At 40.2% G+C, this 27,945-nt stretch overlaps 1 protein-coding gene across 1 annotated transcript; it reads left to right on the forward strand.

Annotated features, from left to right (window-relative positions):
- Window positions 1-1,064: 1,064 nt before the first annotated feature.
- On the forward strand, window positions 1,065-26,644 carry trappc4 (trafficking protein particle complex subunit 4). The gene is made up of 5 exons (XM_063038800.1): window positions 1,065-1,281; window positions 5,394-5,568; window positions 7,992-8,095; window positions 9,822-9,948; window positions 25,082-26,644. Exons 1-5 carry the CDS (start codon window positions 1,107-1,109, stop codon window positions 25,158-25,160), a joined length of 660 nt encoding a protein of 219 aa, XP_062894870.1. The 5' UTR covers window positions 1,065-1,106; the 3' UTR covers window positions 25,161-26,644.
- The last annotated feature ends 1,301 nt before the right edge of the window (window positions 26,645-27,945 follow it).

Here is a 27,945-nt window from a genome sequence, read left to right on the forward strand (position 1 = left end):
CGGGCAGGTGAGGTGAGAGGTGGGGATGGGGAATGGTGAAATGGGGGGAGGAGGAATACCGGAAGTTCGAGAAATCGATGTTCATGCCATTGATAGTAAGCCAAAATTTTGCTGAACGATGGAGCAGACAGGAAAGGCCAAATGCACTTCTTCTGTTCCTATTTCCTATATTACTAATTACTAAGACACATCATGCAGAAAGATGAGCTAGAAAAACTCATACTCTCTGGAAAGGTTGATGGGAGCAAACCTAGAGGAAGGCCTCGGCTTATGTACATCAAAAGCATAGCCAGGTGGCTACACCCCGAGGAAATGGAAGTCATCCAAAAAAACAAAGGATAGATCTATATGGAAAACCATGGTCACCAACGTCCACATCGGATATGATACCTGGACAGACTAATTACTGTTATGTTATGTCCATTGGTTTATCTCCCTGCATTCATAAGACCTTAACTTACAGTAGCTCTTCTCCATTACTAGGACACATGTTTCAGGATTAAAAGATTGTAATTGTATTCTGAAGGTGAATATTGATGGAGTCCTGATGAAAGGTCTCGGCCTGAAACGTTGACCGTTTATTCCCCTCCATAGATGCTGTTTGACTTCCTCAGTTCCTCCAGCACTTTATGTGTGTTGCTCAAGATTCCCAGCATCTGCAAAATCTCTTGTGTCTCTGCTTGTTCTCTCTGCTATGAGTGAACAATACTTGGTCACCACTAAGAAAGAGTTAGTGGCTATTTCTGATCCTCTGGGAGATGTCCAAAGGACAAATGGGTGCAGTATCCACCAAGAGGTTACAATTTCTAACACCCAGCTGTGAATTAAGACTACATTTACCAGTATCCCATACGATGAGTATTGCCGGGACCTAGGGCGCTAGTACGCAGCCGCAGATGAAGGCGTTAGACTATATTTCCCAGCGACCTGTGCAATGCCACCATTTATTAGTGCGCACCCGCGGTAGGGGTGGCTACAGTTTGTGATATTTCCCAGTGTACTATGCGATTCCCCCCTCTCTCAGAGTTTTTTTAGACAAATTACTGCGCAGCCGCGAGAGTAGGTCAGTAGGACTACATTACCCGGCGTTCCGTCACCCTTTAGCTATGGTGGTGTTCAGTGTTTATGTGGTGAATAAAGCGGGGGGCTTGATATATCAGTATGACAATTATTCGCCTCGCACTGATGTGGAGAAGACCTTTAGCTACCCGCTGGACATGGTGCTAAAGGTGTATGACGAGCGGGTGGTGGTGTCTTTTGGTCAGAGGGATGGCATTAAAGGTGAGACTGGGCCGAGGGACGGAGTCTGGGCGGCGGCTTCAGATGCCGGAAAACGCTCCGGTCAGTTGGGGCCTAAACTGTGTCCCGGCCGCGGTTTCCACAGTGTTGGCCAGATTTTCAAACTTCTAGTAAATGATATTGGTAATTTTCTCAATGTGAAAATATGCACTGTAATTCTAGAAATTACTTTTAATCAAGTTTATTATAGTGGGTATGAATTCCCTGAAAGATAGCTTTCTGTAACATTAGTACTGTACATTAACATAAATTGCATAAATGTCAATTAACATTGCATCTAATTTATAATATGTAGAAATAGCATGACATTCGTGTGAGCTGGGCGAGATGTAGTCTGAGGTAGTGTTAGAGTTTAATCAAAAACAAGAGAAAATCTGCAGATGCTGGAAATCCAAGCAACACACACAAAATACTGGAGGAACTCAGCAGGCCAGGCAGCATCTATGGAAGAGTAAAAACAGTCGATGTTTTGGGCTGAGACCCTTCATCAGGACTGGAGATGCTGCCTGGTCTGCTGAGTTCCTCCAGCATTTTGTATGCTGCTAGTGTTAGTTTTTCAGGTTGGTTTGAGAACAATGGTAGTGGAGAATAAGTTGTTGATCTTTGAGGTGTGAATCTCGGGCTCCTATTACCTCCTGCCTGATAGCAACATTGCAAAATGTGTATGGCCCAGATGGTGTGGATCCTTGATGAAGGATATTGCCTGTTTGAGACATCACCCCTTTTAGATGTCCATAATGCTGGAGGGAGTTCTACCTGAGTCCGCCACTCTCTATAGTCTCTTCTATTCCTGTGCATTGGAGTTCCCATGCAAGGCTGTGATGCAACCACTCACTGTAGAAGTTTGTTATGAGTTTTTGATGACATGCTGTATTCCCTAAGAAAACAGAGGAAATGGTGTGCCTTCATCAGGAGATGTAAATGTGGTGTCATCCCCACCCCCTGGAGTGTCACCAGCTTTGTACCAGCAGATCTGGCTTAGCTTCATAGGGTGGGTAAGGAGAGGTGGGAACCAATGCCTATCATGTTTTTTGAAGACATTTCAAAGTGATTTTTCAACCAATGAAAGCACTTTGGAAGTATGTTCACTGTTGTAATGTAAAAAAAATCCTGATCAGTTGATTGCACGTACAACCCTTCCAGCCACCTCTCCCATCGGGGCTGTTTTCCACTGTTTGCTCCCTGGAAGACAAGTTGGATTACCCTGAGATGTAGAACTGTTGCCTACTTGTTCTTGCAGAAATGTGGCCCCAGGATAACATCCTGTACACCATTAATCTTAAGGCCATGACACTCGGAGATTTGTGCTAATATTTTTGTAACTGTGTGGGTCTATATGTACTGTGTTTTGTATCTTGACCCTGGAGGAATGCTGTACGTGTATGGTTCAGTAACAATTAAACTTGAACTGCAAACATAATATTACTGTTGATTATTGGACAGTGCATTAGATGTTACTGCACTATTTTCTTGCAGCAGAGGAATAAGGTGTAAAAAGGAATGAGCGTTGGTCAGGTATTGAAGAAATAGTAGAGCTGTGTCAGATGAAAGATGGTTCTAATGAGGAACCTGACAACATGTTTAGTAAAGCTGCAAATGCACCAAAGTACCTGTACAGCCAATAAGGCTGGGGAACTGCCCCAGCAAGTAACTATGAGGGGATGTGATGGCAGCAATGAAGATGCCCTTGAAAATAATGAAAGCACACTTAATAGTTATGGACACAAAGTATTCTGAAGAGATAGAGTGGTGGAATTGCTGAAGAGAAAGCACTTTGGGGAGAAGACAGGCAATATAAACTTAGGAATACAGAATGGGTGTCAGATTTCTGAACAGTCCATGAACACTACTTTGTTACTTTCCTGTGCTGTTTGTTTATTTTGTAATTTAGAAACATGGAAAACCTACAGCACAATACAGGCCCCTCGGCCCACAATGCTGTGCCCATGTCCTTACAATTTATAGTAATTGTATGGCTTACACTGTATTGCTGCCACAAAACAACAAATTTCACAACTTATGTCAGTGATAATAAATCTGATTATCTAATCCTAGCAGCTGGATTGCCATTCAGTAAGATTATGGCTGATCTTTTACCTCTGTGTCCCTTCTTGTAACCAATGTCCTCAATAATTAAAACAACTCTTGCAGACTTATATATGTGTACGGTGGAGAGCATTCTAAATAGTTGCATCGCAGCCTGTTATGGCGTCTCCAATGCATTGATTGAAAGTGGCTGCAGAGGACTGTAGACTCAGCCAGTTCCATCACAGACACAACCCTCCCCACCATCAAGAGACAGCACCTTAAGAAGGCAGCATCCATCATTAAGGTTCCTCTTTATTCGTGATATGTCCTCTTCTCATTACTACCATCAGGGAGCAGGTATAGGAGCCTGAAAACTCCCACTCAATAATTCAGAAATGGCTTCTTTCCCTCTACCATCAGATTTCTGAATGGTCCATAAACTTATAATATTATTCCTCTTTTACAGCCAGAAAAGGGCCAGTAACATCATGAAGGATCCCACCCATCCTGGCTGATAGGCAGAAAGCAAAGGGTGGGAATAAAGGGATCCTATTCTGATTGGTTGCCAGTTACTAGTGGTGTTCCGCAGGGGTCAGTGTTGGGACCACTTCTTTTTACGATGTATATCGATGATTTGGATTATGGATTAAATGGTTTTGTGGCCAAGTTTGCGGATGACACCAAGATAGGTGGAGGAGCAGGAAATGTTGAAGAAACGGAAACGTTGCAGAGAGACTTAGTCAGTTTAGGAGAGTGGGCAAAGAAATGGCAGATGAGATACAACGTTGACAAATGTACGGTTGTACATTTCGGAAGAAGAAATAATCGGGCAGATTATTATTTAGATGGGGAGAAAATTCAAAAATCGGAAGTGCAAAGGGACTTGGGGGTCCTCGTGCAGGATACCCTAAAGGTTAACCACCAAGTTGGATTGGCGGTAAGGAAAGCGAATGCTATGTTGGCATTCATTTCAAGTGGAATAGTGTATAAGAGTAAGGAGGTGTTGATGAGGCTCTATGGGGCATTAGTGAGACCTCATTTGGAATACTGTGAGCAGTTTTGGGCCCCCTATCTTAGAAAGGATATACTAATGTTGGAGAGAGTTCAGAGAAGATTTACAAGGATGATTCCTGGAATGCAGGGGCTAACATATGAGGAGCGTCTGTCGGCTCTTGGACTGTATTCATTAGAGTAGAAGAATGAGAGGGGATCTCATAGAAACGTTTCGAATGTTGAAAGGGTTGGACAGAGTAGATGTGGAAAGGTTGTTTCCCTTGGTGGGTGAGTCCAGGACAAGAGACCATAGTCTTAGAATTAGAGGGTACACATTTAAAACAGAGATGAGGAGAAATTTTTTAGCCAGAGGGTTGTGGATTTATGGAATTCGTTGCCACATATGGCTGTGGAGGCCCGATCATTGAGTGTGTTTAAGGAGGAGATTGATAGGTATCTGATTAGTCAGGGTATCAAAGGATATGGGGAAAAAAACGGAAATTGGAACTAGATGGGAGAATAGTTTAGCTCATGGTGGAGTGGTGGAGCAGACTCGATGGGCCAAATGGCCTGCTTCTGCTCCTTTGTCTTGTGATCTTGTGATCCTGCTTATGGACTGTTTGTCCCACTCCCATTAGGGAGAAGGTTATGTAACATCCGTGCCAGGACCACCAAACACAGAAACAGTTACTTTCCCCAAGCAGCAAGGCTGATCACCCATTAACTCGCTCCTCCAGGACCCCAGTCACCACTATTTTATCATTTCTTGTCAGAGTCACCTTATGTATAGTGCCTAGCGTCACTTTATGAACATACAATCTCTGTATGTAAGCTATCTCATGTATTTATGTTTATTGCTTTTTTATTATTATTGTGTTCTCTATCTTATTGTGCTCTTTTTGTGTGCTGCATCGGAGCCGGAGAAACAATTATTTTGTTTTTGTTTACATTTGTGTACTGGAAATGACATCAAACAATCTTGAATTTTTTAATAGTAATTTTTATGTCTTGCATTGTACTGTTGCCACAAAGTGATAATAAATCTGATTTATGTTTATCTTTTTTTCCCTCAGTCGGATATGCTGTTCTTTCAGTCAATGGGATGGATGTAAATGGAAGATACATGGCTGACAACAGGGATGTGCTGGAGTATTTAAACACCTCTTTTAATTATCCTTTGGCAATTCGGTTTGGACGGCCTCGTTTGACATCCAATGAGAAATTAATGTTGGCCTCCATGTTTCACTCGTAAGTTTAATGGCAGAAAAGAATCCTGAATTAGTAATGGATCCATTGCTTCCCAATGCAATAGATCCATTACTAATTTTTTTCTATGCCTGGACTTGTTGAGCTTTGGCACTTACTCAGACTGCCAGTAACTTCAAATAGTTCCAGTATTGGCATTGATGAAGTACTTGCAGCCCATTAATACCTTTCAATTGGTGAGGTGTCTTTATTAAATTGATAAAAGTAGAGAGGAATGCCCACTGGTAATAACATTGCCAATTATAAATTAGTCATTTTGAGTTTTATCCTCCAGTTAAAGTGCGTGCTTTTAGAGGGTTTTAGACATTGTACCCTTTGCGCAGTGTAACGTGTGTAATGGATAAAGGTAGTCAGATACAGCTTAACCTGTCCTGAGATGAAGTCAGAAGTTGGAGGCCCAATGTATGCAAGTCTGAGAATCTGGGGACAAGGAATGGAGGCCTGGAAGGAGACTGTCTTGGAGTGGGAGAGATGGGAAAGGAGCGTGTTTTGCTGTTGTTGTCTTGTTGTTGTTGTTGTTGTTGTTGCTGCTGCTTGTGTTGTTTTCAGAGGAGGTTCATGAGAATGATTCTGGGAATTAAGAGTGAATGTATGAGGAGCATTTGATGGCTCTGGGCCTGTACACTCTGGAATTTAGCAGAATGGGGGGGGGGCGATATCATTGAAACCTAGCAAATATTGAAAGGACATGGAAAGGATGTTTCCACATTTTGGATCTCAGAATAGGATATCCCTGCAGAACAGATAAGAAATTTCTTTAGCCAGAGGATGGTGAATCTGTGGAATTCATTGCCACAGATGGCTGTGGAGGCCAAATCATTGGGTATATTTAAAGCAGATGTATATATTCCTCGCGTTTGTGTGTATGTTAGGTTTGTGATTACTCAGGACATCAAAGGTTGTTGGAAGAAGACAGGAGAATTGGTTTGAGAGGGATAATAAATCAGCTGTGAGTGAATGGCAGAGCAGACTCAATTGGCCAAGTGATCTAAATCTACTCCTACGTCTTATGGTTTAAAAGCATGAATTTGAAATCTGCCCTGCCCTAAACCATGTTGAACACAGAGGCACAGAGCAGAGGCTGTACTGCCTCCTGCTAGAAAAAGAGGAAATGGAAAGATGGTCCCTAACATGTCTGGGTAACTGGTCAACAGGAGATGGCAGTAGTGTGCTTGATAAGTCTATGTTCATATGACCATAAGACATAAAAGCCAAATTAGACCATTTGTCCCATCAAATCTGCTCCACCATTCATTCATGGCTGATTTATTATCCCTCTCAACCCCATTCTCCTGTCTTCTCCCTGTAACCTTTGATGTCCTGACTAACCAAGAATCTATCAACCTCTGCTTTAAATATTCTCAATGACTTGGCCTCCATAGCCATCCATAGCAATGAATTCCACAGATTCACCACCCTCTAGATAATAAAATTACATCTCATCTTTGTTCTAAAGGGATGTTCCTCTATTCTGAGGCTGTGCCCTCTGGTTCTAAACTTCCCCACCAGAGGAAACATTCTCTCCACATCCACTCTTATATTTGGCATGGTTGTAATGAGATCACCCTTGTTTGTCTCAGCTCCAGTGAGTACGGGCCCAGAGCCATCAAATGCATCTCGTATATTAACCCTTTAATTCCTGGGATCATTCAAGTAACTCTCCCGGACTCTTGCATTCCAGCTGTGCAGGCATCAGCCTCTGCAGACTGTACGGTGGGTGATGGAAATATACAACTGCACTTGTTTAATGCTGTAAATAAAAGGGAAATACACACATAGAATAAAGGCAGAAAATACTAAAAATAGCATTAGCACATGGGGAAAACACAGGCAACATTTTTAAGGTACAGTAGCATAGAGGAGACAGCACGGTAGTGTAGAGTTTAGCACAACACTTTACAGAATCACTGATCAGGGTTCAATTCCTGCCACTGTCTGTAAGGAGTTTGTACATTCTCCCTGTGATCGTGTGCTTTCTTCCAGGTGCTCTGGTTTCTTCCTGCATTCCCAAAACGTACAGTTTTGGGTTAGTGAGTTGCGGGCATGCTATGTTGGCTCTGGAAACGTGGCAATACTTATGGGCAGCTCCCAGCACAATCTCAGACTGTGTTGGTAGTTGACATAAGTTACTTCAAAAATAAATGAGTTACTGACATATTTTCAATCCTTCATCTATAAAGGTCATACAGCAAACCTAATAATATCTGCCTGTGTACAGATAGGGTGAGAATTTATATGCACCGAAGGAGAGAAACACATCACCAGTCACTGCAAGATAGAACAAGTGTGCACATTCCTTACGAAATGTTTTTGACGTTAATAATATCAGTGCTGGTTGAAATTATTTTTTGGGGGGAGTGTTGCTATTTGAAGATGTTATTGCTGATACTTTTATTTGTTCTCAGGTTATTTGCAATTGGTTCCCAGTTGTCACCAGAGCCTGGAAGTTCTGGGATTGAAGTGTTAGAAACGGACACTTTCAAACTGCACTGTTTTCAAACCCTAACAGGTGAATACAGCGTGTAATATTTCCTCATCGTGAAGCTTCCAGTATTTTATCCATATGCCCTCTCTCTGTAACAGAAAGCCTGTTTTATTGGGTCAGGGTATCCATTTGTTATCCCTACTTGAAATGATCAAGGAGTTTAAAATCACTTGCAGGTCCTCCCTAGGTTACAACCGTTTGCAAACCAAACAGAGATAGGAGCAGAATTAGGCCATTTGGCCCATTGAGTCTGCTCCACTATGGCTGATTTATTTTCTCTCAACGCCATTCTTCTGCCTTTTTTAACCTTTCACATGCTAACTAATCAAGAACCTATCAATGTCTACTTTAAATATACCCAATGACTTGGCCTCCACAGCCCTCTGTGGCAATGGATCTAACAGATTCACCACTCTCTGGCTAAAGACATTCCTACTCATCTCTTCTAAAGGGACATCCTTGTATTTTGAAGCTTTGCCCTCTGGTCTTAGACTCTCGTACTATTCGAAATATCCTCTCTACATCTACTCAATGCAGGCCTTTCAGTATTTGTTGGGTTTCAATTAGATTCTCTTCCCCCCCCCCCATTTTTCTAAATTCCAGCAAGAACAGGCCCAGAGCCATCAAATGCTCCTCATACATTAACCCTTTAATTCCTGGGATCATTCTTGAAAACCTCCTCCGGACCCAATGCCAGCACATTCTTTCTTTGATATGGGGTCCAAATCTGCTTTCAATAATAATAAGTGGGAAACAGTTTCTCACTGGTAGTTTTTATTGGTTACCAGATGACTCAGACTGAAGGAATCTGGAAGTTTTGAGAAGGTAAAACATTGAGGAAAAACTTCGGGACTAAAGTGTGGTTTGGCCACAAGGTTAAACTAGAGAAGTTGGCCTTTCTCTTTACAGTAAAGAAGATAGGGAGGGCATTTGATGGAGATGTACTGGTCATGACAGGGGTGAAAGAAAGAATCTTTGTTTCCTTTAGCAGAAGACATTGGGTGTGGTGGGGATTGGTGTGTGGTGCTGTAAAGAAAATCCTTGCACAAAGAGTAGCAATGATGTGAAGGTGGAAGCAGCCACAGGTGAGTGTTTCAAAAGGCAACTGGATAGAGAAGATTTTAATTTTGATATACGAAGATGATAGGCAAAGAGAGTCAGATGAGACATTAGAAAACTTAAAATTTTAATACAATGCATTGTTGTGATCTGAAGTAGTTTTTCCTGAAAGGAAGACAAAACTGATCAATAAATTTGTTGGACACTAGTGTGTGAAAGACCTTTGGAGGGACAAAACAGCGTAATAAGGTTAATCAGAAAGCACTATTACAGGGCAGACACAATGGACAGAAGGTTTCTTGCTTCACGTCAATCAGTGCTTCTACTTTCCATTGTGAATCCTGTCAGTATTGATTTTCAAAATAAAAATAATCTCATAGTGCTTTAGCAGATTCAGAAGTTGGAGGCACAAGAGACTGCAGATGGTGGAATGCACAAACTGCTGCAGGAACTCAGCAGCTCAAGCTGCATTTGTTACGGAGGGGAAGGGGCAGTTCAAATTTCAGGTCAAGACCCTTCAATCTGGGCACTTTCAGATCTCAGCCTGAAATTTCAACTACCTTTTTCTTTCTACAGATGCTGCTTGACCTGTTGAGTTCCTCCAGCATCCTGTTTGCTATCACTGAAGTTCTTCCTGTGAGATATTCTACCTATGAGATGTCTGTTATTCCAATTTTCTTCTCTATTAAAGGAATTAAGTTCATTGTGTTGGCTGACCCTCGACAAGCTGGAATTGATTCCCTCCTACGGAAGATTTATGAAATTTATTCAGACTATGCTCTTAAAAACCCATTCTACTCTCTTGAGATGCCAATCAGGTAGGTCTCTGAACAGGAATTGTGGGCTTTGTATCAGGAAAAACTCTGGATGGTGAAGTGTTGCCGTACATTCAAATCTGAACCTTATTCAATTTTGTCAACTGCCTGAACTGAACTATTTATAAATTATTAACTTTAGTGAAGCCACCTCTGAGACCAATATTGATCTAGACCAGGATCATTAGGTTCACTGCTCTTCCTTGGTGCATTTGGCCAGAATGGCCTGTTACTGTAGTGTAGTACTGTAGTACCGCAGTGTTTCCAAACCTTTTTTAGCCCAACACCCCCCTAAAGCATTTTAATACCTGCCAACGGCCCCCCGAAAGCACCCTCATACTTGCCAATGCCCCTCTTAAGCACAATGTACTTTCAGGCACCACCATAGTGTAAAGACATGTCTACCGTATGTTAACATGAGAAAAATGATTCTACTTTAATTTTCTTATTTGTCTTTAAACCAAGCTTACACAGTACTTGTGCAACACGCTGGAGGAACTCAGCAGGTCAGGCAGCATCCGTGGAAACGATCAGTCAACGTTTCAGGCCGGAACCCTTCGTCAGGACTGTAGGGGGAAGGGGCAGAGGCCCTATAAAGAAGGTGGGGGGAGGGTGGGAAGGAGAAGGCTGGTAGGTTCCAGGTGAAAAACCATGGATGAGGCTAAACTCAGGTTGGAGGAGCAACACCTCATATACCGTCTAGGTAGTCTCCAGCCCCTTGGTATGAACATAGAATTCTCCAACTTCCGGTAATTCCCTCCCCCTCCCTTCACCTATCCCTATGTCACTCTGTCCCTCCCCCAGCTGCCTATCACCTCCCTCATGGTTCCACCTCCTTCTACTACCCATTGTGTTTTCCCCTATTCCTTCTCCACCTTTCCTGCCTGTCCCCTCCCTGCTTCCCCTCCCCCACCCCTTTATCTTTCCCCTTACTGGTTTTTCACCTGGAACCTACCAGCCTTCTCCTTCCCACCCTCCCCCCACCTTCTTTATAGGGCCTCTGCCCCTTCCCCCTGCAGTCCTGACGAAGGGTTCCGGCCGGAAACGTCGACTGATCGTTTTCACGGATGCTGCCCGACCTGCTGAGTTCCTCCAGCTTGTGAGTGTTGCTTTGACCCCAGCATCTGCAGAGAGAGTATTTTGTGTTTACAGTACTTGTGCGCTGTTCACCAGCTTCGATATCAATGTGATCCTGAAGCATAATGGTTTTTAGCAGGAGTTGACATATATGGTTCAAATTGTGACAGCAAAAGTAAGTCCCCACACATAATGATGTCTAAGTGGTTTCTTTTTTTTTGTGACTATGTGGTTCACTGCACTGAAGCCTCCTTTCAACAAGGTACAGTGCCTATAAAAAATATTCACCACCCTTGGAAATTTTCATGTTTTATTGTTTTACAACATTGTATCACAGTGGATTTAATTTGTTTTTTTGACACTGATCAACAAAGACTCTTTCCTGTCAAAGTGAAAACCGATCTCTATCAAGTGATCTAAATGTATTACAAATAAATGACACAAAATAATTGATGGCATAAGTATTCACCCCCCCCCCTTAATATGACACACCAAATCATTACTGGTTTTATAAATCGCATAATTAGTTAAATAGAAGTCTGTTTTTGGAGACCTGTGTGCAGCCAAGACGTTTCAATTGATTGTAGTAGAAATACACCTGTATTTACCTCTTTATATCACTCTGATTTTCCTCATGATTCTAATTTCATGCATGATTTTTTTAAGTAAATTGAGTTTTCCGAAACTATCACCCGAAGATTGCCTGTCATTAGAAACTTCCATTTCAGAGGAAGAAATAATAACTGCAATCTCATCATTGAATTCCGGTAAAGCACCCTGTCCGGATGGGTTTACAGTGGAATTTTTAAAATTTTTTTCCTCCATTCTTTCTTCTAAGTTGTCTAGAATATTCAAGGAAGCAATCAGCTTAGGTAAATTACCACAATCGTTTTATGAAGCCTCTATTTCCTTAATTCTTAAAAAGAATAAAGATCCTACTGATTGTGCATCATACAGACCGATATCTCTTCTGAATGTAGACTCTAAAATTTTTTCAAAAATTCTAGCAACTAGACTGGAGAAGGTGTTACCTCAAATTATTTCCATGGATCAAACCGAATTTATTAAAAATCACTATTCATCCTTTAATATTAGGAGGTTAATGAATATTGTTTATACCCCCTCATTTACTACCCCGGAATGTATTATCTCATTAGATGCCGAGAAAGCCTTTGACATAGTTGAATGGCCTTATTTATTTAATGTTCTTGAGAAATTTAATTTTAATTTGACATTTATATCTTGGATTAAATTGTTATATTACTCCCCGGTAGCCTCGGTTTGTACAAATAATTATAGATCTCCTTTTTTTTCCTCTTTTTCGTGGTACTAGGCAAGGTTGCCCTCTTAGTCCTTTACTATTTAATATTGCTCTTGAACCTTTAGCAATTGCTATTCGTGACTCGCCAAATATTGTTGGTATTACCCGTGGGAATGAAATACATAAATTATCATTATATGCAGATGATTTGTTGTTATACATCTCTAACCCGGAGAAGTCAATTCCTGCTATCCTAGATCTGTTAACTCAATTTAGTAACTTCTCTGGTTACAAATTGAATCTTAGTAAGAGTGAATTATTCCCTTTAAATAAGCATGTACCTATTTATGGACGTTTACCATTTAAATTGGTTACTGATTCATTTATATATTTAGGGATAACAATTACAAAAAAGTATAAAGATTTAATTGATCAGATTAAACTTTTATTTACCAAATGGTCCCCAATCTTTTTGTCTTTGATTGGTCGGATTAATGCTATTAAGATGATCATTTTGCCTAAATTTTTGTATTTATTCCAATCGGTTCCAATTTTTATCCCAAAATCTTTTTTTGATAACGTAGATTCAAAAATTTCCTCTTATATTTGGCAGAATAAAAATCCTAGGTTAGGTAAAAGGTATCTACAGAAATCTAAAAAGGAGTGGGGGCTCGCCCTCCCGAATTTTAGATTCTATTATTGGGCAATTAATATTCGATATTTAAAATTTTGGTTACAAGATTTGGACGCATCTTTAAACCCTCATTGAGTAAATCTTGAATCTAATTCATTACAAGGGTTCTCCTTGGGTTCGGTTTTAGGAACTTTACTTCCTTTTACTTCTTTTAAATCATATAAACAAATGAACAACCCAATAGTTAGCATACTTTACGTATATGGTTTCAATTCCGAAGATTTTTTGGGTTTAATCAATTTATTCTAGCAAGTCCTATTATATCAAATTTTCTTTTTCAACCTTCTACGATGGATCAAGCTTACTTTGATTGGAAAACCAAAGGTATAATATCTTTTCGCGATTTATTCTTGGATAACTGTTTTATGTCTTTTGATCAACTCTCTAATAAATATAACTTACCCAGATCTCACTTTTTTAGATTAGAAACTTATTAATTACTGTCTCTCCTAATTTTCCACATCCATATCCAATGGACACTTTGGAAAAAATCTTAGATTTAAATCTCTCTCAGAAAAGTGTAGTAGCAATTATATATAATATAATTATGAATCTATGTCCTGATGCTTCTAATAAAATCAAAGCTGACTGGGAAAGAGAACTTGAGATTAATATACCGACTGAAAAATGGGAAAAAAATTCTTCAGTTGGTGAATTCATCCTCTGTATGTGCTAAACATAGGTTGATACAGTTTAAAGTAGTGCACAGAGCTCATATGTCCAAAGATAAACTATCTCGTTATTATTCTTATATTAATCCAATATGTGACAGATGTCATTCCGAGATAGCTTCTTTAACCCACATGTTCTGGTCATGTCCCTTGTTGGAGAAATATTGGAAAGATATTTTCGATATTATTTCAACGGTCCTAAATATAGACTTACAACCTCATCCAATTACTGCTATCTTTGGACTACCAATGATAGACTTAAATAATTTAACCTCTTCATCACGAAGGATGATTGCATTTCTTACTTTAATAGCTAGAAGGTCCATTTTGTTGAATTGGAAAGAGATCAACCCTCCTACTGTATTTCATTGGTTTTCACAAACTATGGTGTGTTTGAATTTGGAGAAAATTACAAGTGCAGTGTATGACCCTTCTATTAAGTTTGAAAAAACTTGGAGGCCATTCATTCAGCATTTTCATTTGATGTAATTTGATCATTTCCAAACTTGTTTTATCTCCCTGTACTGTTGTTGGAGGGGATTGGAGTCGTCGACACTAAGGTTTTCTTCTTTTCCATTTTTAAGTTGTTAGTTTTGCCCAAGTCTTTTAGGTTAGTTGATTAATTTTGTTTTTCTTTGGGGATGGGTTTTTTTTGTTTTGTTTTTTTTTCTTTTTCATATTTTTTTTCCAGTTTTTTTTATTTTGTATTATCCGTGGTTAGTTCTACATGTTTGGGAGCTTTGTTAATTTCCACTACTTGGTTTTGCAATTAATTTTTTTAAGTGTAACATTACATCTCCTTCTATTTGTATTATGGCTATGTTCTGTTTCTGTATTTTGAAATTAATAAAAAGATTGAAAAAGAAAGAAAGGAAATACACCTGTATCTGGAAGGTCCAACTCCTGGTGAGTCCGTATCCTGGCAAAAACTACACTATGAAGACAAAAGCATCTCCGCGAAAAGGTTATTGGAAAGCACAAGTTAGGAGATGGATACAAAAAAATTTCCAAGTCACTGAATATCCCTCAGAGTACAGTTAAGTCAGTCATCAAGAAATGGAAAGAATATGGCACAGCCGTAAATCTGCCTAGAGCAGGCTGTCCTCAAAACTGTGTGACCATGCAAGAAGGGGAATGGTGGGGGAGGCCACCTAGACAACTCTGGAAGAGTTACAAGCTTCAGTGGCTGAGATGAGAGGGACTGTGCATACAACAACTGTTGCCCAAGTGCTTCACCAATCATAGCTTTACAGGAGAGTGGCAACGAGAAAGCCACTGTTGAAAAAAATTCACGTGAAATCTTGGCTAGAGTTTGCTAGAAGGCGTGTTGTGTAATAACCCAGATCTTATTTGGAAGCTTAACATAAAGGAACCCTTAGGGGATAGTGATCATAATATGGTTGAATTCATACTGCAATTTGAGAGGGAGAAGCATAAGTGACATGTATCAGTATGGCAATGGAATACAGGGAATTACAGAGGCATTCTGAGCTTGCCCAGGTGGATTGGAGGAGGATACTGGCAGAGATAACGGAAGAACAGAGGTGGCTGAAGTTTCTGGGAACAGCTCACAAGGTGCAGGATAGATATGTCCCACAGGAGAAGATATTCTCAAATGGCAGGGCTAGGCAACCGTGGCTGATCAAGGGAAGTTAAGAACTGCATAAAAGCCAAGGAAAGGGCATGTAAGCTAGCAAAAGTGAGTGGGAAATTGGATGATTGGGAGGCTTTTTAAAATCTGACAAAAGGCAACTAAAAAAGCTATAAGAAGGGAAAATATGAAAAATGAGGGTAAACAAGTCAATAATACAAGGCAGGATACTAAAAGTTTTTTCAGTTATACAAAGAATAAAAGGGAAGTGAGAGTTGATATTGGGCCACTGGAAAATGATGCTGGTGAGATAGTAATCAGGGACAAAGAAATAGCAGATGAACTTAATGGGTACTTTGCATCAGTCTTCACTGTGGAAGACAACTAGCAGTGTGCCAAAGGTCCATGAGTGTCAGAGAGCAGGAGCAGGAGTGAGTGCCATTGCTATTAAAAAGGACCAGATGGACTACATCCCAGAGTCCTGAGAGAGGTTGCTGAAGAGATAACAGATGCATTGGCCATGATCTTTCAAGAATCACTTGATTCTGGCATGGTCTCTGAGGACTGGAAAATTGCAAATGTTGGGAGGACTTCCAGGTCATCAAGGGAATGGCAGCATAGGGAAATGTCTCTCAACAAAAAAGAAGGTAAACTGCCCCAAAGTCGAAATTAGACAAATATTTAGTATTGTATAACTATATTAACAAAAGGGGCAAGGATGATGTCTAAGTATAAGAATGAAAAGCCTGCTCAGAATGCTGATAGATACAACGATTCGCAGCAACATGAGGGGGCTAGCTTCCCCATGGCTAGCCAGGATGGAGATAATGATGAAGAGTTGGTGAACCTGACTTTGATTCTCAGAGAGATTCGTGATTTCCGACAAGATACCAACAAACAGCTGGAAGATATTAAAGGAGAAATAGTAAAAACTAATTTGAGGTTAGATGAAGCTAAAGTGAGGATTGTAGGGACTGAGGAGAGGCTACAAAACGCAGAGGAAGTGATAGCAGAAATGCTGAAGCTACAAGAGCAGCTCCAGTGGAAGCTAATAGACCAAGAAGGCCGCTCAGGAAGGGAAAATGTGAGTATCTACGGCGTTCCCGAAGGAGCTGAAGGTAAACCCGGATTGATGATTCCCTTCGTGGAGAAGCTGCTTAGAGAGAACCTTGACACACCAAATGCAAAATACCTACAGATAGAAAGGGCCCACCGGGCGTTAGCACCACAGCCTCCGGCAGGTGCCCAGCCCAGATCGATTCTAGTCAGATTTCTCAGCTACAGAATGAAGGAAGAAGTGCTTAAACTGGCCTGTGGCAAAAGAAAAGCTTTACGTGGAGTAACTGTAAAATCAGCTTTGACCACGATTACGCACCAGGGATCCTTGCCAGACACAAGCAATACGCAGAAGCACGGAGGGTCCTGAAGGAAAACAACATCAGATTCCAGACCTTGTATCCAGCTCGGCTAAGAGTCTTTTACGACAAAGGGACGAAAACCTACCCTACGGTGGAGGAGGCAACGTCGGACCTGGCGGACCGGGGACTACCCATTAAAGTTATCACCCAACCGGAGTCGCTACTGGAGAAGATTCGGCAGGAGTCGTGGCAGTTAGTGGGGCGAGGACGCTCCACTCGAACCAGAATGTCAAGCTACAAGTATTCAGACATGAACGTACAGAGAGTACAGATTAATTAAGAGAAATGACTGAAAAAGAGTAAATTGGACTTAAAGGTAAAATTAAAGCTGGAAACTGAAAATAAACTAGATAGAATAACTTGAATGAAAGCAATATGGTCGAGACACAAATAGAGAATTCTCCATGATTGTTCACACTGCTGAGGGCCCCCTTATCACAGGGTGAAGATAGAGGTTATCCCTCTGAACTGAGGCAGGTCAGCCGGCTCAGGCCTCACTGTTGGAAGTCGGGGAAATTTTTCAAATGTTCTACATTCAAAAATGCCTAGGGTTTGGTGTTGTGTTCTGGTTTACTGTTGAGAAGGGATTGCTTACTGTTTGTTTAGAAAAGGAGAGTGTTTTCTATTTTTAACTAGAGAAAAATGCAAATTGAACCTGTAAAAATAATTTCCTATAATGTTAATGGGGTTTTGAATCCAATTAAGAGAAATAAGATTATGTCCAGATTGAAAAAAGAGAGGGCACAAATAGCTTTCCTTCAGGAAACACACATGAGCCAATCCGAACATGCAAAATTAAAAAGAATGGGCTTTAAGTATGTATTTTATTCATCATATAAACTGAGCCACAAAAGAGGAGTAGCTACTTTGATATCAAGTGCTCTTAACTATGAACATATTTCAGAGACTAAAGACAAGGATGGATGATTTGTAAAGATTATAGGAAGAATAGAAGGTACTGAAATAACATTGCTGATTGCTTATGCTCTACCAGGTAGTGAATGGTCATTCTATAGACACATTTTTGATCTAATGGCCAGCTCTCAAGGGGTAGTAATCTGGGGAGGGGATTTTAATATAAGGTTAAACCCTGCATTAGATTCTTTAGGAACAGTTATTCAGAACAAACCTCTGACTAGGAAAGTGAAACCATTGATGGAGGGGTTGGCAATAATAGATGTGTGGAGGGAATTACACCCCACTAGTAAGGACTATACACATTACTCTTCCCCTCAGTTTATTCAAGGATAGACTTTTTCTTTAATATATTTAACATAGATAGATTCAGGATAAAAGGAGTGTAACATTGCAACAATTGATCTGTCGGACCATAGCCCAGTCTCCGTCTCTAATTCTGGAAAGGAAGATGAGGAAAACGCTTTGGAGGTTAAATACACATATACTCAATCACCTGAAAGTAATGGAGAGATTAAGGGGAGAAATCAAAGAATACCTAGACCTTAATGACATGGAAGAAACATCACCAGTGATCTTATGGGATACATTGAAAGCTGTACTGAGAGGAAAAATTATTTCCATTACTACTCGCATGAAAAAATTCAAAGCACAAAAATTAGCAGACCTTCAAGGAAAATTAAAACAACTTCAAGTTGTAGATAGCAACAAAATTAATTCTAATTTAAAACAGGAAATTAAGAAATTGCGAAGTGAAATAGATGATATTTACGCATTGGAAACTGAAAGAAATTTTCTTTACCTGAGACAAAAGAATTATGAAGTATGCGGTAAATCAGCTAGATTATTAGCATATAAATTACATAAACAATAAGCAGACAATACAATTCATTAAATAAAGAATCCAAAAACAAAGCTTGTTGAGAGTACAATAGGGAAAATTCAAGAGAGTTTTGAAACATATTATAACATTATCGAGAGCTGTACTCTCAACCCCGGGCCTCCAATGAGTCCCATATGGACACTTTCCTGAATTCTTTAGGAATTCTAAAGATTAAAACTATCCAAGCTCACAGATGTACAAAATGAATGCCCATTAGAACCAGTAACTGCCAAAGAACTGAACGTGGCCATCTCTAGATTAAAGCCCGGAAAGTCTCCAGGTTCTGATGGGTTTACCTCAGAGTGGTACAAATCGCTGAAGTCACAGTTAGCCCCATTACAACTTAACACCTTTAATTGGATCTTGTAGAGAGGAGAAACTCCATCTTCCTGGAGAGAAGCGATTATTTCAGTTATTCCTAAAGAGGGTAAAGATAAACTAGAATGTGGTAATTATCGGCCAGTTAGTGTTCTTAATTTAGATTACAGACTATTTACATCTATATTAGCACGCAGATTGGAAAAGCTTTTACCTGGCCTAATCCATTTAGACCAGACTGGGTTTATTCAGCAAAGACAAACTCAGGACAACATAAGGAGAAATTTACATTTACTAGAACAGGTTACTAAGAACGGGACAGAGACAATGGTAGTGGGATTAGATGCCGAGAAAGCTTTTGATTCAGTTAGATGTGTATTCCTATATAAAGTGTTAGGAAGATTCAGCTTTCAAGAAAAGTTTATTAAAGTAATCCAGACTTTATATGACAGCCTTACAGCTCGAATTAAGATAAACGGGGAGCTCTCTGACTCTTTTAATTTAGAGAGAGGAACTAGACAGGGATGCCCAATTTCCCCTCTCCTCTTTGTACCTCTTGCCCAACTAATAAGACAGCGAAATTGTAAAAGGTATCAAGGTGGCAGGGATTGAACAGAAGGTGGTGTTATTAGCAGATGACGTCTTAGTCTATTTGAGCGATCCAGAAAAATCATTCATAGGATTGTTTACACTGTTGGATGAGTTTGGGAAAATATCAGGTTATAAAATAAATGTAAAGAAAACACAGGTTATGTCCCTAAATTATACAGCATCCAAAAAACTGCAGGATACTTATGATCTTAAGTGGGAAGCTAAATCATTAAAATATTTAGGAATAACCCTGCCAAAAGATTTTTTTTTGGGGCGTGCGCCTGCGTGCGTGCGAGTCTGTGCGTGTGCATGCGTCCGTGATGATGTCTTCCTCATGGCTTTTTTTTACAAGGCGCAGAGTGAGAGAGAGAGAGACTGTGTGGTGCGCCACTCCTCACACAGATTTTCTCAGTATTTTTTCCCTTTTATATTACGAGGTCGAGTTGCGATCTCGACACTCAACCCGGCACAGATGGAAAGTGTACTTGGGAGTGGACCCAACTGGTTTCAAACCCGGGAACCTCTGCTCCCAGGTTTGGCACCGATGTCATTGCGCCACCAGCCAGTGATCTTTCAACGTTGTCACAGGTAAATTATGGGCCATTAATTTCAGCGATAAAAGCAGATATACGTAGATGGAATTTTATCCCCTTTTTAAGTCTAAATTCAAGGATAAATACCATAAAAATGAATATTCTCCCTCGTTTATTTTTTCCGGTCTTTATCTGTGGAGGTGGATGATAATCAATTCAGGGAATGGGACAAATGGATTTCCCGCTTTATCTGGCAAGGAAAGAAACCTAAAAATCGATTTAACACCTTACAGTTAGGAAAGGAAGGAGGAGGTATGGCACTTCCTTGCTTGAGAAACTATTTTGATGCTTCACAGATAACCCCTCTGTTATATTGGTGTAATGGGGAATACAAGGCTAGATGGAAGGAAATAGAATTTGGATTGATTGACAGTTTTCCTCTACAGGCCTCAATTGCGGACAAAGGATTGATGGCCCAATTGGAAAAGTTTTAAAGTCAGCTGGATAAATCTCACACTACAAGTATGGCAGAACGTGGCTAATTCATGTGGAATCTACAACATGTTAAAACTTTTCAGATGGTGTGTTTATGATGCTGAATTCCTTCCTTGCAGAGGAGATAAAAGATTTGAACTATGGATAAAGAAAGGTCTTAAACCTACCTCCCATTCACACATAAAAATGCATTACAAAGTTTTCAATCCCTGCACGACAAATATGACAGTTTAACCACACTAGTTTAACCAGAATTGTAGACATACAGACTTTTCAACAGCAGAATTAGAATTTTTCAAGATTCTGAAATCAGCTTGCAGCTCAATACCAAGTAAATCAGTTTCTTGATTTATATAATGCCCTCTCTCATGCCAAAAATGAAAACACATTGTATGTTAAAGAGAAGTGGGAGAAAGAAACGGAGTTGGTACTTTCAGAGGAGGCTTGGGGGAAAATATGCAGCTTTCAGTGGTCTTCAACTAACTCTTTGGTTTGGAGAGAACGTTGTTGGAAAAATATTATAAGGTACTTCAAGACCACATATCAGGAAAAATATAAAGACACAAACCTGACGTGTTGGAGAAGGTGTGGCTCCAAGGAGGCAAATCATTTCCATATTTTTTGGGATTGCCCTAAATTAAGTTTATATTGGAAAGGTATTCACAGAACATTAGTTAAGGTATTTAAGACTCAGATACCTCTGAACTTGGAGACTCTCTATTTGGGACATGTGTTGTTTTTGAAACAGAAGAAAGATATAAAGTTGCTACCGACCCTTTTAGCCGCAAGTAAGAAATCAATCACCAGAAAGTGGCTAAATCCAACATCACCTACATTAGAAGATTGGCATGAAATTATTTTGAAAATATTTAAAATGGAAAAGATGACTTACTGTCTGAGAATTCAAAAAGAAAAATTTTATCAAATTTGGAATAAATGGATTGAATTTATAACCCCAGAGTGAGCAGACTTTAGAAGACTCTCCTAATGATTCATACTGCTTTCCTCATCAACATAGTAATAGTGTTAATGTAAGCTCCCTTGGTTCGAATGTTCACTGTTCTGTTTCTGGAAAACGTGGAATTAACACAAGTAAAGAAAAAGATTTGGAGAAAAAAATGATAAAATGAAGTAAATAAGTACATGGATTGGATAAGTATGTCTGTGGGTAGGAGCAAACATGAACGTGTTCGGATACAAACACCTATGATGGAAGTTACAAGGGTCACACACAATATTTTGGACTAGAAAGAAATGGACCAGAAGAGATGCATAGAAATTATTATTTCAACCACGATTATTACTATTTTTTTAACAACTATTATTGTTATTATTTAGTTTAATAGTGTGGAATTACAATTGCACATAAATATCTATTTAAATGCGTAATTATATGTTTTTATTCCCACTATGTTACCTACTTTGTTATGCCCCCTTTTTTGTTTTATTATTATTTTTTTCTTCTTTTATTATTTTTCTGTTAATATCATCTCAGTGTGTACTTACGAATGTATAAATATATATAGATTTATACATACAGGTGTCCCCCGCTTTTCGAACGTTCGCTTTATGAAACCTCACTGTTAAGAAAGACCTACATTAGTTCCCTGTTTTCACTAACAGAAGGTGTTTTCACTGTTATGAGAAAAGGCAGCACGCAAAAAAAAGCAGCGCACGCCCCAAGCAGCCACTCCCCCCCCCCCCCCGGGATTTGGAACTGCATTCTCGCCGGCATTGCTTAAACATGTGCCTGTGAGCATCCGTTAGCAAGATGAGTTCTAAGGTATTGGAAAAGCCTGAAAGAGCTCATATGACTATGACTATGTAAGGGTGTTATACTTAGCATAAAACTGGACATAATTAAGCGTTTCGATCGTGGTGAACGAAGTAAGGACAAAGTGAGTTTGGCTTGTGGAAGTTGACGAAGATGATGTTGAAGAGGTTTTGGCATCCCATGACCAAGAACTGATAGATGAAGAGCTGATGCAATTGGAAGAGGAAAGGATAACAATCAAAACCGAACGCAATAGCGAACGGACCAAAAGTGAAGTTGTCCAGGAACTGAATGTGAAGCAACTGCGTGAGATTTTTGCTGCAATGATAAAGTACGACTTTAATTTTGAAAGGGTATGTCAGTTTAGGGCATATTTGCAGGATGGTTTGAGTCCTTACAAAGAACTGTATGATCTAAAAATGCGCGAGGCTAAGCAGTCAAGCAAGCCTTCCACATCAGCCAAAGCAGATGATGAACCTCGACCTTCGATATCGAGGCAGGCAGTTATAGGAGAAGATGAGCTGCCTGCCCTGATGGAAACAGACAACACCCCAGTGTCCCACCACCCCAACCCCCGGGCCGCTGACAGATACCGATCCGCGAAGAATGCAGCGGTAGCCGGGAGCACCCAGCACATCTTTAAGAAAAAAAGCCGAAATAAACAAGCTAATTAATTAGGTGCCGCCCAGCACATAAATGTCAGCCCAGATCAGAGGTGATTGCTGATTGCGTCGCCTCTGATCTGGGCTGACATTTATGGGCCGGGCGGCACCTAATTAATTAGCTTGTTTATTTCGGCTTTTTTCTTAAAGATGTGCTGAGTGTGTTCCAGCTACCGCTGGACCACTGCGTTCTTCACGGATCGGTATCGGCTCGCTGCCCGGAGGGTGGGGGCCACTGCACCACCCCAACCTCCACCGACTCGGCCTAACACCATCATCAGTGTGCTCGGCGCTGTCTTCCCGATTCCCGTAAGTGATACTACACTGTACATACATTATTTCTACTTTATATCGGCTGTGTATTTTTACGTGTTATTTGGTATGATTTGGCAGCTTCATAGTTTAAAGGTTACTGGAGAGGGCTTGCGCCGTGTTTCTGCCGAGAGCGCTTGCGTGAGATTTTCGCTACGGAGAACAATGCGGCAATGATTGTGGAAAAGTATTTCTGCTTTATATAGGCTGTGTATTTATCATATCAGTCCTGCTTTTACTATATGTTACTGTTATTTTAGGTTTTATGTGTTATTTGGCATGATTTGGTAGGTTATTTTTGGGTCTGCGAATGCTCACAAATTTTTCCCATATAAATAAATGGTAATTGCTTCTTCACTTTACGACATTCCGACTTATGAACCGTTTCATAGGAACGCTCTACCTTCGGATGGCGGGGGAAACCTGTATATAAAAAATGGAGAAGGTTTTATATGTAATAAGTGTGTAATACTTGCAAATACCTTATCCAAATAAAAAGATAAAATTAAAAAAAAGAAAATTGCAAATGTCACTCCACTCTTTAAGAAGGGAGGAAGACAAAAGAAAGGTAATTATAGGCCAGTTAGCCTCACCTCAGAGGTTGGGAAAGTGTTGGAGTCCATTATTAAGGATGAGGTTTCGAGGTACTTAGAGACTAATGATAAAATATGTCAAAGTGTGCATGGTTTGTCTACCCTGACAAATCTGTTGGAATTCTTTTGAAGAAGTAACAAGCAGGGTGGACAAAGGAGAGGCAGTGGATGTCATTTACTTGGATTTTCAGAAGGCATTTGATAAGGGGCCACACATGAGGCTACTTAACAAGGTAAAATCATATAGCATTACAGGAAAGATACTGGCATGATACAGGAATGGCTGACAGGTAGGAGGCAGCAAGTGGGAATAAAGGGAGCCTTTTCTGGTTGGCTGCCAGTGACTAGTGGTGTTCCTCGGGGTTCAGTTTTGGGACCACTACTTTTCACATTGTTTGTCAGTGATTTAGATAGGGGAATGGATGGTTTTGTGGGAAAGTTTGCGGATGATATGAAGATAGGTGGAGGGGTAGGTAGTGCTGAGGAAGCAATGTGATTGCAGCAGGACTTGGAGAAATTGGAAGAATGGGCAAAAAAGTGGCAGATGGAATACAGTGTTGGGAAATGTATGATAGTGCATTTTGGTAAAAGGAACAATAGTGCAGACTATTATCTAAATGGGGAGAAGGTTCAAACATCAGAGGTGCAGAGGGACTGAGGTGTCCTTGTGCAAGACTACACAAGAAGGTTAATTCACTGGTTGAGTCTGTGGTAAAGAAGGCATTTATTTCAAGGGGAATAGAATATAAAATCAATGAGATAATGCTGAAACTCTAAAGACACTAATCAAGCTGCACTTAGAGTATTGTCAACAGTTTTGGGCCCTATATCTCAAAAAGAATGTGTTGTCATTGGAGAGAGTCCAGAGGTGGTACACATGGATGATTTTGGGAATAAAGGGGTTAACATGAGGAGCGTTTGGCAGCTTTGGGCTTGTACTCACTGGAATTTAGAAGAAACAGTTCACAAGCTAAAACTTTTAAAAAAATAATCTGTATTGATTTTTTTGTGTAATTTTGGGATTTGAGTGTTCGCTAACATTTATTGCCCATTCTAATTGCCCTGGGGGAGGGCAATTTTCTTGAGCCAATATAGTAACTCAGATTGTGACAAGGCTGCATTAGTGCATTTTGTAGGACATGAATTTGTGAATTTTCCTTTTGCGGGTTGCCTATTCCCTGAGTGTTTGCACAAAGGGTTAATTGTTTGAGTTGAGTCTGTGCTTTTTGCTCACATTCTGCTGTTCATGTAGCGAGTTTTCCTCTTAGATTTGAAATCATGCAGTTAAGAATAGAACCCTTTGTGTTTTACTGACCGCTATTTGTTTAAAATGTCTTTTTATCTGCAGGTGTGATCTCTTTGAACAGAATTTGAAAGTGGCTTTGGAAGTAGCAGAAAAGGCTGGAACATTTGGAGCAACATCTTGACCCCCATCTATGCAGCTGGAGTCTCTTCAGAGGGTTTAGTACATTGTGCTGTTCTGTATTTATTTTGTATTCAGAAATAATGAAAACATTTTGGGCCAAGAAACTGAATCCAGTGAAGTGTAATGTGATATGAAATGGAAATGTACATAGGATGTAAGCAAATAGTCATTCTCTTCTTTCATCAGCACCCCCCACCCCTACAACTAGTGTTGCGTGCACCTTCAGAAGGCAATCATTCCTTACTTGGAGATCTAGCTTGCCATCTCCAGCCTACACAAGGTCCTCAGGAGAACTAAGTGTTGCATTTACTTAATCCCTTTCAAAGTAAATTAATTATCAAAATACGTATACATCACCATATTCATTTTCTTCCAGGCATATACAGTAGACCTATAGTTTTTCTATGAGAAACTGTTCACAAAGTTTTGACAAACAACCATTGTGCAAATACAAAAGTTACCTAATAAATAATACTGAGAACATGAGTTGTCGAGTCCTTGAATGTGAATTCATAGGTTGTGGAATCAGTTCAGTTTTGGGATGAGTGAAGATATCCACACTGGTTCAGAAGCCTCATGGTTGGAGGGTAATAACTGTTCCTGAACCTGGTGGTTCAGTATTGTAAAATCACTTTGTAGTCAATAAAGTGTAGTTACTGTTATAATTGGTAGTGTCCATTGGCAGATGTTCCCACAAGTATCAATCCAATAATAACCAAGCAAAAGTTTAATGCAATTCTATTAATCTGTAATTTTCCATCCCCAAACCCCAACCTCCCTCTATACAAGTGTTTGTCCAGATACTTAAAACAAGAGAGCATTTGCCTCTGCCCTTAGACAGTGCTTGGCAAATTCAGTCACTCTCTGCATTTAAAAATATTCTTCAATCTTCTCCCCATGCACTAAATCTGTGGATTTCCTACTATCTACCCTATCTGTGTTTCTCTGCACTTAATGTATCACTTCAAGGAGGCAGTAATGCACATGAATATGGAGACGAGACTACAGATGCTGGAACCTGGAGCAACAAAGATGCTGCCTTTTCATCTGTTGGTGCTCAGGAATATTCCTGCCATGAGACGGCAACAGTGCACATAAATATGCCAGACAGAACCATGGACTGTTTATTCCCATCCACAGATGCTGTCTGACCTGCTGAGTTTCTCAGCATTTTGTGTGTGTTGCTTTAAATATACTTGTGATTAGGTTTATGTAATAGCCCATCAACAAAGGACTTCTGTGATTAGAAGGGTTTTCCAGCGGATATAAGTTAGTTCAGCGCGTAGAGATGTTGTTGCAGTTTGTAGACAGGAGAGCATGTCATGTTCCAGTGGCAGCACTAAAGGAAATGTTGAAGGAGCCCAGACTGAATCAGATTTATTATCACTGATTCAAATTACATGAAATGTGTTGTTTTGAGGAAAAAGTACAGTGCAAAGACAAAATTGCTATAAATTGTGAACTTAATAAAAAGTACAAGAAATGCTCAAACTACTATGTTTTGTGCTGTTGGTCTTGGGAGCGAGCCCATGGGTAGTTTGATGAAATGTCAACTATTTATTCCCCTCCACAGATGCTGCGTGACCTGCTGAGTTTCTCCAGCATTGTGTGTCTGTGTCTGTCTCTGTCTTCTTCACCCCAGGGTGCATCCACCACCTTTGACTGACCTTAAGACAAGAATCAGTGGGGACTCTAGCCAGTGTTCCTTTTTTAAAGGGAGCCCACCTCCCATAATTATTGCTTGTCGAGATTCGGCCAATCAGGTGACAGGAGAAAGAACACACTGGATAGCAAAGATACAAATTCTGCCAATTTCAAGCCAAGAAATAAAGTTAAGATAAAATTTCTCCACAATTTTGATTACCAGAAACGTGGCCACTTATAAAATCCTCTCCCGCTGCTGCGTTGTCCGTGGTTGCCACTGGTAGGAGTGAAGGAGACACTGATCTCGCCTTCCCCTCCCTCCTCATGTCCTATACTCTGCTCTTCTCCCTCCCTTCCTCTCTTCCTGCCCTCTTCCCCCCTCACCCCTCAAAGTTCAAAGTACATTTATTATCAAATTATGTATACTATATACAACCTTGAGATTTGTCTTCTTGCAGGCAGCCACAAAACAAAGAACCCTAATAGAACCCATTAAGAAAATAATTCTGTCAAACACCTAGTCTGCATTCTGACCCAGCATTAAATCAATCAAACATTGGCTTGTGCCTCGCTCTTGTGCCTGGCCCCGCTGCCTGACTCTACCTCAACTCGATTCTGCTCCTCTCTCCTCCCACCCTCTTTCCCATCCTATCCTCTCTCTCCTCCCACCTCTCAAATCTACAATATTTGAAAGGCTGGGTACAGGAGCAATATTTCGTGTAGAACCAGGGGTCAAAGTCAAGTTTATTGCCATCTGCACGTCCATGTATGCACAGGTCCAATGAAAATCTTGCTTGCAGCAGCATCACAGGCACAGTGTTAAGTAAGCATCATTCACAAGAAAAACATATGCAGAATTTTTGTAAGAAAGTTGGAAATGTAAAGTAGCAGTTGAATGAAGAGGTGATAGTGAAGGGCACTGATGGGTAATGTGTACTGGGAGGGAGTACACCTGCAAATAGTAAAATAGATCAAAACAACAATGAAATGTACAAAACAGTTCACATTAGATGACTTCAATGTAAAGATTTAGGTTGAGGTAAAGTCAGCAGTTAGTAATGCGAAATAAATTTAGTTCACTGCATCTCACTGTGGAGTACGGTAAATAAGGTTGTTGAAGTGCAGGCACAGAGAGGAATGTG

Source organism: Mobula hypostoma, chromosome X2, assembly GCF_963921235.1.
Source record: "Mobula hypostoma chromosome X2, sMobHyp1.1, whole genome shotgun sequence".
Lineage (NCBI taxonomy): Eukaryota > Metazoa > Chordata > Chondrichthyes > Myliobatiformes > Myliobatidae > Mobula > Mobula hypostoma.